The sequence below is a fragment of the Amblyraja radiata genome, chromosome 13 (assembly GCF_010909765.2).
Source record: "Amblyraja radiata isolate CabotCenter1 chromosome 13, sAmbRad1.1.pri, whole genome shotgun sequence".
NCBI classification, from domain to species: domain Eukaryota; kingdom Metazoa; phylum Chordata; class Chondrichthyes; order Rajiformes; family Rajidae; genus Amblyraja; species Amblyraja radiata.
The window spans coordinates 61,201,226-61,216,261 of record NC_045968.1 but is presented as its reverse complement, the minus strand read 5'-3'; the positions used below and the strand labels follow the sequence as shown (position 1 = coordinate 61,216,261).

Sequence of the window (15,036 nt, the reverse complement as noted above, 5' to 3'; positions counted from 1 at the left end):
AGTCTAGAATAGCCTGCTCTCTCGTTGGTCCCTCTACATGTTGGTTTAGAAAACTATCCCGCATACAATCCAAGAAATCCTCTTCCTCAGCACCCCTACCAATTTGATTCACCCAGTAAAGCAGGTTAGGCAACATCTGTGGAGGGAAATGGACAGATGGCATTTTGGATCAGGACCTTATTTCAGACTGATGAACGGTTCTTATATGAAACGTCATCTGTTCATTCCCACCACCCGCTGAGTTTCCCCCAGCAGTTTAAAAAAGAAAACTCTGATTATTACATTACTGGGCTCAAGAGATCCTCTCCAAGCCAAATCTACATTTGATCATTGAATACTGGACTTCAGAGGGATTACCTACTTCAGGAAGTATTTTAGTTTGTACTATTTCTTTGGCAACATTAAAGGAAGCAGGGCAAATACTGATGGGAGGAGGGTCACAAGGCAACAATGCTATCATAGACTTGCAGAAGAAGCTCATAGGACCCTATAATGCCCTTCAACTCCCATGCCCAAGAAAAACAATTTTTTTTGTTAAAAATTCTGCAAATGGTATCATTCTTTTATGAGACATGCTAGCAATTCCAACACTTATCCAAACATCATCCCTCCCTTTGATATGAGTGGATGCTGAGACAGTTTAAGGACACACTCCTTATATCAGGAATTATAAATTGGCCAGACCAAATGAAGATCTTCCTGAAGGACAATTGGGATTCAGGTGAGTTTTTGCAAAAGTGCATCAGCTTCATGGTTTCAATTCGTCTATCTATTTCGTACAGTTTTATTTCCTGGCTGTGGTAATGAGATTTTAACATTTTAACAGTCCCCTGGATGGTTGGTGTCAGAAACATGATGTAAAATTTTAATAACAAAATCATAGTCAGAGAATCATCAAGGTTAAGCAGCATGGAAACAGGTCCTTCAGCCCAACATATCCATGCTGTCCGAGGTGCTTTTGAGGATGGCCTACAGGACAGATCTAGCGAAATTGGGAATGTGCAGATAGAATTCCAGTTGGACAAGAATGAAGTGTTGAATTTTGGTGTTCAACCAGGAAAGAGCTTGCACAGTAAATGGGGCGGCTCTGCGGGAATGTTGTAGAATAGTGTCGAGTGCTACAAGCAGCCATGATTGCCTTTCAAATCAGTCATGCTTTCGGTTGTGTTATGCGTTGTTAATAGCAGATGGTTCCCTGAAAGTGGGAACTTTGATAGACAGTGGCGAAGAAGGCGTTTGGCATGTTTTCCTTCATCAGTTCCCTACTATGAAATTTGGCTAATTGGTGTTTTTTTTCACTCCCCTTTGTCTTAAATAGTGAGGGCACATTTGTTACCATCCAAACCACAGGAATCGTTCCTGAATCAATATAACTCTGAAACATGAAAAACAACACACACATTATCTCCATTGCCACTTCTTCCGTAACTCTGACATTTATATCTTGCATTTTGTCACACCAACTTTTCTGATACCATATTTTAGATTGTACATTCAACTCCACATGCTCCATTGCCACTTAGTTATTTAGTCTTTCCAGCAGTGTGAACAACCTTCAGTAGCAATGAGCATTCATTCTCAGCTCTAGCTTCATGTGGCCATCTGTTGTAAGTTTGTTCACTGTGTGGAGCATGGTGGAGGAACCTGGGACGCTATTAAAAGATGTAATGCAGCGAGTATGCCTGTGTCAGGGTCTCACTTACATGGTCTGAAACAGAAAGGAAATTAGTTTTACATTGGAGACGGTGAGGCAGTGATGGGTGAAACAAAGGAAAGCTGTTCAAATCAGGTTATGCTTTTGGTTTGGGTTATATGGTGTTAAAAGCTGATCTGTGGAACATGTGGGTCCAGGCTTGCAGAGAGAGAGAGAAAAAGCAGCCAAATATCATACGGAGATGATGTGTAGAATTAGCCAGTTCTGATGTGGACTGAAAGAAAGAGCAAGTTGCCTGCAGTTGGAGAATTTAATACGGAGTCTCAAAGACTGCAGTGTCCCAGATAGAAGATGAGGTACTTTCCTCAAGTTTGCCTTGACCCTCATTATAGCAGTGCAGAATGTCATAGACAATGATCAGAGTGAGAGTAGGATGGAGAATTAAAATGACAGGCATCAGAGAGCTCGGGGTCTTGTGTATTGATGATGAATCTTCTGCATAGAGCATAGAACAGTATATTGTACACCAGGAACTGGTCCTTTGGCCCATAATGTCTGCCAAATGTGATTCTAAGCTAAACTTGTGTCTCTGCCTGCACATGATCAATATCCCTCTATGCCCTGCATCCATATGAATCAATCACCCAATCTGTGCTTGGTTTCACTAACGAAGTGGAGACAACGTTGTGAATGCCGAATGCTGCATGCGAGGTTGGAAGAAATCAAAAATAAATTACTGCTTCATCTGGAAAAACTGGGATCTTTTGATGGAGGGAAGAGTTGAAAAGACGTGTTATTGCATAGGAAAGTGTTGTAAGGTGGGGAGTGGATGATGATAAAGACAGTGGGCCAAGGAGTTTTGAAGAGGGCCATCCTTTTAAAATGCTGTATCAGTGTCTGGTTGTGGCTCTCGCAGCTGACAGAAATGATGAAAGATATATGTGAAAATGAGGTTCGTCGAGTGGAAGGCGAGGACCAGGGAACTGTTCTTAATCTGTCCAAGAGAAGGGGTGAGAGCTGAGTTGCAGAAAGCAGATCAAGTGCAGGCTAGGGATCTGTCCACGTTGGGAGTGTGGACGTCCTGATGTCGATGAATCAAACAACAACCTGATGTAGCCGGACATGGCTGTACCTATAGAGACTGTGCTAGACCCCTTTGTCACAATCCATGGGCACTGCCATTCCCACCACAGGTGACAAAATCATGAGAGTAGATCGGGTAGATGCACAGACTCCTTTACCCAGTGGGGGAATCGAGGACCAGAGGGCATCGGTTCAAGGTGAAGGGGAAAAGATTTAATAGGAATCTAAGGGGTAACTTTTTCACACAGGGTGGTGGGTGTATGGAACAAGCTGCCAGAGGAGGTAGTTGAGGCTGGGACTACCCCATCGTTTAAGAAATAGTTGGATAGTTATATGGATTGGACAGGTTTGGAGGGATATGGACCAAGCGCAGGCAAGTGGGACAAGAGTAGTTGGGACATTGTTGGCCGGTGTGGGCCAGTTGGGCCGAAGGGCCTGTTTCCACACTGTATTACTCTGTGACTCTATGACAGTATGCAGTGTACAGGCATGAGGGAATAACTCATGGAGCCCTCAAATTGATTCAGTCTCATTGGAGCAGGTTGAAAATGGGAAAGAAAATCTCATCCTGATGATCACAACGTCCAACCTCAGAGATAAATTGGAGCATGGTTACAGAGCTAGTGAGAGATCGCTGCCTACAGCATGAGAGATGGATATATTTGACTATACCTGAAGTGGATGGATGTGCGTGACAGCATAATTAATGAAGAACTCAGTCCTATGAAGGCCCGCTCCTGCCCTCCCGAAGGCACACTCCGTCGTGTGTGCCACTACAATTGTGCTAAATGGGTTAGACAACATTTCAGGCTCAAGGCTGGGCTGTCATCAGCACCAGGAATGTGTGCCCCCACCATGTGTAACCTCACGACCTGCTGTGCTCTACGCTCTCCCGTCAGGTCAAGTCAGGTGACAAGCCTCTGGTTCAGAGGGCAAAAGGGCTTGCTAGGAGCATGACATGCACACAAAGATTATGTAATGGCAGCCAAGGACAACATTGGCTGTCATTACTGTGCCCTAGATCTCAGGGTCAACAGTTCAGATTAAAGCTCAATCACATCTGGTCATGCGTGTTGGTGGGCAGGTGAACAGCTATCAGAGGAGGTTCCAAGAGATGTCCCCCTTCTCCATCAATAGTGGAACCTGTTTTGTGGGTGCTAGAACCAAGGCTGGCCGTATTCAGCCAGAAGTGCTGAATTGGTGCTGCTGCTAGGTTTCCTCCTGAGAACCCCATGGTCACGGAACCAGTCTACAGCCGACAATTCACTCCACTTAATATCAAGAAACAGTTGAGAGCACTGAATGCAGCAAGGGTCGTGAGGCCAGATAACCCAGCAATAGCATTGAAGAGCTGCACTCTAAGACTAACTTGCACCTCCAGTAAGACGTTGCAGTTCAGTTACAACACTTGCATCTACTTCACATCACAGAAGAATTACGCAGGCATGTCCTGTTCTCAAAAATCAACACAAATCTAATGTCGCTAATTTTGTTGAATAGTAATTCTCATCTAAATAATGGAAGCTGTTATCAATTGTGCTAGTTAGTGGCACTCATTCATCAGTAACTTGCTCACCGATGCCTGATTTGGGTTTCACGAGGAGCAATCAGCTCCAATCTTTTTTAATTTATTGTGGTTTGTAATGAATTCATATTTTTGTTTATCGTTATCTGATAATGAGTACTGTGTACTTGAGTCCTGTATTCACAGGCCTGTAATGCTGCAGCAGGTAACAATTTCATTGTTCCTTTGTCGGTACATATGACAAACATTTTTGACTTCATTGTAGCCTTGGTCCAACCGGGGAACAAAGAGGCTGCTGACAGTGACAGTGACTGCTGTTAATGTCAAGGCAGCTTTTGACCAATGATGGCACCGTGATCCCTAGTAAAACATGTAGTTCTACTAATAATGTGTGTTTCCAAAGCACATTGAGTGAGTTATGAATGAGGAAACATTATTTGCAGTCCGACTTAGTTACAAAGCGATTTTGACCAGGAACTTGTGGAATTATTTCAGTTACTTTGGAAATTGACAAGCAGAAAATAAGCTGTCTTGGGTGGAAACAGCACGGGAAATAAAACCTGTTTCACTGAAACTTCCCCACAGTAATCAGCCACCATTGCCTCTTAAAAACAGTTAACATTTTTAATCTTTTAGAGTCTTTAGCATTTCGTTTCCAATAACAATAATATTACTATTGGGAAGACCTTTATTTTCGAAAATACTGCAGGAAAAATAACTGATAGTGTGACCTTCACTCTCTAGACCTCGCTTCCATTGTAAGGTTCAAAATGCTTGGCATCCGGATCTCCAGTGCTGTTTGTGTGGAGTTTGCATGTTCTGCCTGTATTTCACTCTGATTTCATGTACTAAATTTGTGCTGTTTGTTCGGTGAATTGACTGCTATAATTTGCTCCACGTTTAAGTGAGAGGGTGGTGTTAATAAGCATATATGAGAGAATAAATAATAGGAAATAAATGAGTTCAGAGCTGCTATAGACAAGATGGGCCGAACAACCTCCACGTTGTGAGAAGATATGAAACGATGAAATATGAAGACTAAATGTCAGTGTTACCAGAGTTGGTCGGGGGCTGGGGATCCTGTGACAAATTTGTCAATCATCAACGAGACACAAACAAGATTGTGAGGGAAGACCTATGTTCTTCTGGAGGAGTTCAGCAACAACTCAGGAAATCCTCGCATTCAGGAAAAAGCTGCTCACTTCATTAGCAGCCATTCATTACCTTAAACATTCATTCCCTCCACCACTAAAGTGTTACGGCTGAGTGAACCATCTACAAAATTCACAGTGAATCCCTTCCAAGCTACTCCATTGGCACTTCCCAACCCAAGCAATGTATCTCCATGGAGAACACAAGCAGCATGTGCAGGAAACATCCCACCTGCACCTCTCTGGAGATATGTCCTCTTGCCTTCATTGCTGCTTAGTCCTAATTCCCAAACCTGCAGCAGCACTCTAGGAACACCAGACTGCAGTGGTTTAAGAAGACTATTTTAAATGGCAGTTATGAATGGGCAATAAATGCAGTCCAATAAAATGAATAAATACAAAGATATAAAATATATAATGCTGTTTAAGAGCAACAGATTTCTTTCCCCAAGGACATCACCTTGTGTCTATATAACAATGGTTGCCAATGCTAATGGTATATATATTTTTTAATTTACTTCTGTTTCCTGAACTGAGTGATGTTTAAAATCAGTTTCCCAGATCACCTAGCCTCTGAATTACTGATTGAGTAAGAGAATGATTAAATCTGTTTCCCCTAAGTGTGGCTGGAGCCTAGACAGTGCCCAAGTTAAGACTGCAGCAAAGGGCTAGTGAGTTTCCTGGAACTGCTCATGCTGCTGAAGCTCTGAGGAAGTCCAGACCTTCATAGTTCCAGTCCAAAGCCCATCACAGTCACGCTGCAGATTAATTAGTTCACAACGTCAGGGAGTATGGCTACTGCGGACAGGAGAGAGAACTGCTGGAGAGAGCGAGCAATATTCCCCAGAGCTGATCGATGATAGAAATGATTGTTACTTTATTCAAAAACTAAATTAAATAAAATCTTCCCTAATGTTTCACCAATCTGTGATAAATGTCTGTGTCAAGAAGCTACCATAGCACATTCTTTTGTTTTTTGTACAAAAATCCAAAAATTCTGGTATGAAATATTTGATATTTTTTCAAAATTAATCAAAATAAAACTGGTACCAAAACCAGAATGGATCATTTTTGGAATATCGGAAGGTAACCCTGAATTAAACGTGTATCAGAAGAATTTATTCAATTACGAGCTAATAATGGGAAAAAAGCTCATACTTAAATTCTGGAAAAATGCGCCCACACCAACAATAAAAATGTGGATATCAAATATATTTGAAACATTACTTCTGGAAGAGATGAGATTCCTCTTAGCAGGTAAAGCAGACCAATTCCAAAAGACGTGGTCTACGTTTCTGGACCTATTACAAGCATGAGGTGCAATAGTAATTTTAAAAATAAATAAATAAATAAATGGTATCAGGACCTGGCAATGGGAGGTAAAACAACAAAAACAGACTTGGTTGGTAGTCCCCTTTCTGCGGAGTTTAATGTTATAATAGAGCGAATGTTCCTACTTTCTTTTTCTTTCTTTTCTAGGGTCTACTTTCTTACTTTACTTCCTTCTCTAACTTCTTTTCTAAGGGGCTTTCTTTTCCCAACACTCTCTTGCACTTCACGACTCTTGCGCACTTTCTTTACTTTCCTTACTTCTATCTTTTTCTTAAAGCTCAAAAAAATGAAGCAGTACAAAAAATGTATTAAGATATATGTGTTGTGTATTATTGTAATTTACCGTACTTCTAATAAAAATAATTAAAAATTTTTTTTTTTTAAATGTAAAAAAAATAATTGTTACTTGGAACTGGGTCCTGAGATGGTCTTTGTGCTGGTGAAGAGATGAGGAAACATACAGGATACATGTCAACATATATTTGTGTTTATACAGGCAATCCTTGTCCTGTGATCCAGCCACCCCTCAATGGCAAAGTTGAACCTGTCCTGGAAATTTATACATTCAAAGATCAAGTCCAGATTAGATGCAACGTTGGATTTAAATTTGTGAAGGTATTTTATCTTAAAGCTTATTTCAGCATCGTTTCTGTATGGTGATCACCAATTTTGTGTTTTATTTTTGCAAGTATATAGTTGAGAAAGCATGGATAAAAACCGTTCTCTGGCTGTATTGTGTTTCCTGAGACTGGCTGGGAGCTCTAATATCAGCCACAAGTGTAACTAGAAATTCAGAGACAGTGTCTCCATTCAGCACTAGTTGATCACATTAAATTCCAGCAGGCAGTGGCTTTATTGCCCCCACCTCTCCAACTCTACCCTTGATCCTCTCAAGTTGAGGAATAACTGCACATTGCAGTATAGAATCATCGGGCATGACAGGCAGCTGCAAAGAAATAAATGGATTGCAGTATTGATTACGGAGTCTATTATTGCAGAGATGAGGCAGGATGTCATGTAATAGGAGCAGAATTAGACCATTTGGCCCATCAAGTCTACTCCACCATTCTATCATGGCTGATCTACCTCTCCCTCCTAACCCCTGCCTTCTCCCCATAACCCCTGACACCCATACTAATCAAGAATCTCTTCCTTAAAAATATCCATTGTCTTGGCCTCCACAGCCTTCTGTGGCAAAAAATTACATAGATTCACCACCCTCGGACTAAAGAAATTCCTCCTCATCTCCTTCCTAAAGGAATGTCCTTTAATTTTGAGGCTATGACCTCTAGTCCTAGACTCTCCCACTAGTGGAAACATCCTCTCCACATCCACTCTATCCAAGCCTTTTATTATTCGATACGTTTCAATGAGGTTTTGCCGTATAAGTCTTCAGAGACGTCCTCATTCTTAAGAACCCGTTCCCTCCACAACTTCCAGGTCAATTAATATTGACGCCTCTAACTTCAAATAGCCCTTGCGTTCCATCCCCTCCTCCTTCCCAGTTCTCCCACCAGTCTTAAGGGCCTGTCCCACTTGGCCGTAATTTACGCGACAGGCCGGTAGTGACTGAAGCGCGACAGTCGCACGCGTCATCATGCGTCCGCACAGCCGTCTGGAGCGCGTGACATCATTTGAAGATAGACACAAAATGCAGGAGTAACTCAGCGGGACCGGCAGCATCTCTGGAGAGAAGGAATGGATTATGTTTCGGGTCGAGATTCTTCTTCAGTCTGAAGAAGGGTCTCGACCCGAAACGTCACCCATTGAAACATAGAAAATAGGTGCAGGAGTAGGAAAGTGCCTGGACCTGATGGTATACCCGGCCTGTGCGGACCAACTGGCTGGAGTTTGTCCGGACATTTTCAACCTCTCACTTCTGAGGTCTGAGGTTCCCACCTACTTTAAGAGGGCATCAATTATACCGGTGCCCAAAAAGAGCAAGGTGACGTGCCTCAATGACTATCGACCAGTGGCATTAACGTCTGTGGTGATGAAGTGCTTTGAGAGGTTGATTATGGCGCATATCAACTCTTACCTCGACAAGAACCTCGACCCATTGCAGTTCGCTTACCGCCACAACAGATCAACGGTAGATGCAGTTTCATTGGCTCTCCATTCCACACTGGACCACTTGGACAATAAAAACACCCACGTCACGCTGTTGTTAGAAACATAGAAACATAGAAAATAAGTGCAGGAGTAGGCCATTCAGCCCTTCGAGCCTGCACCGCCATTCAATATGATCATGGCTGATCATCCAACTCAGTATCCTGTTCCTGCCTTCTCTCCATACCTCCTGATCCCTTTAGCCACAAGGGCCACATCTAATTCCCTCTTAAATATAGCCAATGAACTGTGGCCTCAACTACTTTCTATGGCAGAGAATTCCACAGATTCACCACTCTCTATGTGAAAACATTTTTTCTCATCTCGGTCCTAAAAGACATCCCCCTTATGCTTCTCTCCAGAGATGCTGCCGGTGTCGCTGAGTTACTTCAGCATTTTGTGTCTATCTCTAGTCATCTTGGACCCGCTCTGGGCGTAGAAGTGGGGGCGGATCCGGATCCGCAACGGCCGTGAGCCCCAGGCCGAGCTCGGCAATCGCTTGCCTGCTTCTGCTGCTGTTGGAGATGACCCACTTGGCCATCATTTACGCGACAGGCCGGTGGCGTGCGAAGATTTCGTGCAGAACGAAATCCTGGAGCGCTTCGCGATACCGCGCGCAACTCCACATTCCTCTATGTCACCATGTGCCTGTCCCGCGCTACCCACACGCTACCAGGTCATATTAATGGCGTGCAAATGACGGCCAAGTGGGACAGGCTCTTTACTGTCTCTGACTACATTCCATCTCTGTCCCGCCCACTCCCCTGACATCAGTCTGAAGAAGGATCTCGACCCGAAACATCACCCATTCCTTCCCTCCAGAGATGTCTGTTCAACCAGAAAAGGCCACCTTTTTAGTTTAGTAAAGAGATATAGCGCAGAAACAGGCCCTTTCGGCCCACCGGGTCCGTGCCGACTAGTGATCCCCGCCCATTAACACTATCCTATACCCACTAGGCCAATTATTGCCACTCTTTGCCTTCTGCCATCCAGCCAACCTGCTATCCATGCTGGTATCTGCCCTTTGATACCATGGGCTCATCTACCTTAGCAGCCTCACGTCTGGCACCTTATCAAGGATTTCTGAAAATTGAGGTAAACAACAACCACTGACTGTTTAAGAAGGAACTGCAGATGCTGGAAATTCGAAGGTAGACAAAAGTGCTGGAGAAACTCAGCGGGTGCAGCAGCATCTATGGAGCGAAGGAAATGGGCAACGTTTGCCTATTTCCTTCGCTCCATAGATGCTGCTGCAACCGCTGAGTTTCTCCAGCACTTTTGACTACCAACAACCACTGACTCTCTTTTGTCTATTTCCTTCTTTACAATACAATACAATACACATTTATTGTCATATGAGCCCCAGTGAGACTCAAACGAAATTTTGTTTCCACAGCCATACAAACAAAAACAATGTCCTACAGACATACACACAATTAAGTTCACACAAACATCCTTCACAGTGAACCCACTGTGATGGAAGGCAAAGTCTTTTCTCTCCCCTGCTCTCAATTTCTCTCCCGATGTCCAAGCTCCAGGCGGGTGATGATAAGTCCCACGGCCATTTTAGGCCCCGCTCCCGGTCTGAAAGTACAAGGTTGGAGCCCCAGCGTGCGATGGTGAGTCCCACGGCCATGAAGCTGCGCCAGGTGATGTACGGTCCCGGTCCAGGTCGTTCCAACCCCGCGACACGGGCGGGAGAAGTCGCATTACGGGAGCTCCGGGAAGCGGTCTCTCCCCCCTGGACCTGCGAGCTCCCGATGTCCCAGTCCACCGGACCTGCGGCTGCGTTGCTGGAGCCTCCGAGCCCCAGGAGTCGAGTCGCAGCAGCGAGTCACCACCGCTCCCCACGTTCTGAGGCCGGCCAGCCCCACGATGGTGAGTAGTCCGCAGATCCGCAGTCTCCCGAGCCCCCGGGTCGTTCAGGTTGGAGGCCGCTCCACGGTGCTAGGCCCCAACGACAATGGAGACCCGACAGGGAAAAGGTCGGGTCTCCCGAACAGGGAAGAGATTTAAAACGGTTCCCCCCCCCCACCCCCCACATATACACATTTGAAACCAAGCTTAAAAAAACACAAACACTACATTTAACTAGACAAAAATAAAAAAAAGACAGACAGGCTGTAGGAGCCGCTGCAACGAGTCGCGCCGCCACCAGGAAGGATGATAATGATGTCCTCATCACAAAACCATGCTGACTTTGGCCTATTTTATCTTAGAAACATCGAAAATAGGTTCAGGAATAGGCCCTTCGAACCAGCACCACCGTTCAATATGATCAAGGCCTACTTTCTCCCCTTATCTCTTGATTCTGTTAGCCCTAAGAGTTATATCTAACTCTCTCTTGAATATATCCATTGAATTGGCCTCTATTGCCATCTGTGGCAAAATTCCACAAATTCACAACTTCCTGGGTTAAAAAGTCTTTCCTCATCTCACCCCTTATTCATAAAATGTGACTGACCCCTGGTTCTGGACTTCCCCAACATCGGGAACATTTTTCCTGCACCTAGCCTGTCCCATCCCTTAAGATTTTTTGTAAGTTTCTATAAGATCCCCTCTGATCCTTCTAACTTCTAGTGAATATAAACCCAGTCAATACATTCTTTCATCATACGTCAGTCCCACCATCTCAGGAATTAACCTGGTGAACCTATGCTGCATTCCCTCAATATCAAGGATGTCCTTCCTCAAATTAGGAAACCAAAACTGCACACAACACTCCAGGTGTGGTCTCACCAGAGCCCTGTACAACTGCAGTAGGACCTCCTTGCTCCTTTACTCCTCTTCTCGCTTTGAATGCCAACATGCCATTTATCTTTATTCACTGCCTGCTGTATCTGCATGCTTACTTTCAGTGACTGATGTACAAGGACACCCAGGTCTTGTTGCACCTCCCCTTTTCCTAATCTGACACCATTCAGATAATAATCTGCCACCTTGTTCTTTCCACCAAAGTGGATAACCTCACATTTATCCACATTATACTGCATCTGCCCATTCACCCAACCTATCCAAGTCACCCTGCCGCCTCATAGCATCCTCCTCGTAGCTTACACTGCCACCCGGCTTTGTGTCATCCGCAAACTTGGAGATGTTACATTTAATTCCTTCATCTAAATTGTTAATATATATACAGTGGCTTGCAAAAGTTTTCATACCCCTTGAACTTTTCCACATTTTGTCACATTACAACCACAAACGTAAATGTATTTTTTTACTCTCAAGTCTTTTGCAGACTCTTAACAGGTTGTCTTCCAAGATTGCCCTGTATTTGGCTCCATCCATCTTCCCATCAACTCTGACCAGCTTCCCTGTCCCTGCTGAAGAAAAGCATCCCCACAGCATGATGCTGCCACCACCATGTTTCACAGTGGGGATGGTGTGTTCAGGGTGATGTGCAGTGTTAGTTTTCCGCCACACATAGCGTTTTGCATTTAGGCCAAAAACTTCAATTTTGGTCTCATCTGACCAGAGCACTTTCCTCCACATGTTTGCTGTGTCCCCCACATGGCTTGTGGCAAACTGCAAACGGGACTTCTTATGGCTTTTTTTCAACAATGGCTTTCTTCTTGCCACTCTTCCATAAAGGCCCGATTTGTGGAGTGCACGACTAATAGTTGTCCTGTGGACAGATTCTCCCACCTGAGCTGTGGATCTCTGCAGCTCCTCCAGAGTTACCATGGGCCTCTTGGCTGCTTCTCTGATCAATGCTCTCCTTGCCCGGCCTGTCAGTTTAGGTGGACGGCCATGTCTTGGTAGGTTTGCAGTTGTGCCATACTCTTTCTATTTTCGGATGATGGATTGAACAGTGCTCCGTGAGATGTTCAAAGCTTGGGATATTTTTTTATAACCTAACCCTGCTTTAAACTTCTCCACAACTTTATCCCTGACCTGTCTGGTGTGTTCCTTGGGCTTCATGATGCTGTTTGTTCACTAATGTTCTCTAACAAACCTCTGAGGCCTTCACAGAACAGCTGTATTTATACTGAGATTAGATTACACACAAGTGGACTCTATTTACTAATTAGGTGACTTCTGAAGGCAATTGGTTGCACTGGATTTTATTTAGGGGTATCAGAGTAAAGGGGGCTGAATACTTTTGCACGCCACACTTTTCAGTTTTTTATTTGTAAAAAAATTTGAAAACCATGTATCATTTTCCTTCCACTTCACAATTATGCGCCACTTTGTTTTGGTCTATCACATAAAATCCCAATAAAATACATTTACGTTTGTGGTAACGTGACAAAATGTGGAAAAGTTCAAGGGGTATGAAAACTTTTGCAAGCCACTGTATATATAAAATAACCGGGGTCCCAGCACCGAGCCTTGTGGCACCCCACAAGTCAATTCCTGCCATTCTGAAAAGGACACGTTAATTCCTACTCTTTGCTTCCTGTCTGCCAACCATGAACTTCTAAGTTAGACAAGTTGAAGAAGGGTCTCGACCAGAAATGTCGCCAATTCCTTCTCTCCATAGATGCTGCCTCACCTGCTGAGTTTCTCCAGCATTTTGTGTCTTCCTTCGATTTTACCAGCATCTGCAGTTCTTTCTTAAACATGAACTTCTGAGTACTCCATAACCTCATCCTTTAAAATGGATTCTAAAATTTTACCAGCCACTGAAGTCAGACTAACCAGTCTATAGTTCCCACTATTCTGCTATGCTCCCTTCTTGTGCTGCAGGGTAATATTCCAAGCGTCGGGAACCACTCCTGACGCAAGTGATTCTTGAAATATCACTGTCAATGCCTTCACAATCTCCAAAGCCACCTCTTTCAGAAACCTAGCGTGCAGTCCATCCGGTCCAAGTGACTTATCCACCTTCAAACATTTCTGCTTCCCAAGCACCTTCTCCTTAATAATAGCCACTCCACGAACTACCACTCCCTGACTCGTGAATTTCAGGCCAATTGCTGTTGTCTCCCACTGTGAAACTTGATGCAAAAAAGTTATACAACTCTTCTGCCATTTCTTTATTCCCCATTCTCACTTCTCCTGCTTCGTTTTCCAGCGGTCCAACATCCACTCTTGCCTCTTTTTTACTCTTTATATAACTGAAGAAACTCTTGCTATCCTCGTTTATATTATTAGCTAGCTTACCTTTGGATTTAATCTTTTCTCCCCGTATTGTAGTTCCCTTTTGTTGTTCGTTAAAAGTTCCCCGATCCTAGAAGACCATAAAAGGGGCCTTCATGGGTAGAGATGGAGAAGCTAGGTAGGTCCATCAAATAGGAGATTTTCAAGTGAAATAATGAGTGTTCAGGGCCAATGTGTTCCCACAAGGGTGAAAAGTGAGGACAAGTCCAAGGAAGACTGGATGTCAAGGAATGCTGGTACTGAATAATAGCATATTATTGGGTGGTCATGGTAGTGCAGCGGTAGAGTTGCTGCCATACAGCGAATGCAGCGCCAGAGACCTGGGTTCCATCCCAACTATGGGTGCTGTCTGTACGGAGTTTGTACATTCTCCCCGTGACCTACGTGGGTTTTCTCCGAGATCTTCGGCTTCCTCCCACACTCCAAAGACGTACAGGTTTGTAGGTTAATTGGCTTGGTAAATGTAAAAATTGGCCCTAGTGGGTGTAGGATAGTGTTAATGTGCAGGGATCGCTAGTCGGCGCGGGCCCAGTGGGCCGAAGGGCTTCTTTTCGTGCTGTATCTCTAAATTAAACTAAACTAAGCTTAGAGAACCGAAAATTGGAGGCTCTTACAAAGAGTTTTAAATTACTACTGACCACTAGTGGCTGGAGGACCATTAATCTGGTACCTTTATACAGGAAGGGTGGCAGGGATAAAGCAGGCAATCCCAGGGGCTGTGAGTGTAACTGGAAGATAATGCGTTACTGGAAAATAATCAGGGACAGGATTTCTCCAGCCTTGGAAATGCAGGGATATTTCTCAGAACATTTTACAACCACTGAGATTTAGTTGCTGTTAGCATGCAGGAAATGTGATGGCTAGCATGCAATCGCACTCCCGTTGATAGCAGAATGATATTTAGCAGGTTAGCTGTTTCAGAAATTTTGGTTCCTGTACATCGAGGTGCCAGAGACTGCAGGCATTGGAATTTGGATCATAAAATAAACCATTGGAGAAACTCAGTGGGTCGGGCAGCATCTTTGCGGCACTATCAACCCTGATGCAGTTTCAACCTAAAATGTTTGAAAATTGCTCTC

General features: G+C 44.1%; 1 protein-coding gene across 3 annotated transcripts in view; it reads left to right on the top strand.

Moving 5' to 3' along the window:
- The window catches only part of masp1 (MBL associated serine protease 1), a 70,496-nt gene that overhangs the window by 33,026 nt on the left and 22,434 nt on the right, over window positions 1-15,036 (top strand). For all 3 annotated transcript variants that reach the window (XR_004413861.1, XM_033032206.1, XM_033032205.1), the window contains exon 7: window positions 7,242-7,360. Coding sequence is in view for 2 of the 3 variants with exons in the window: in XM_033032206.1 (XP_032888097.1) it covers window positions 7,242-7,360 (119 nt within the window). In the remaining variant the exon portion in view is untranslated. The remainder of the gene's footprint in view (window positions 1-7,241; window positions 7,361-15,036) is intronic.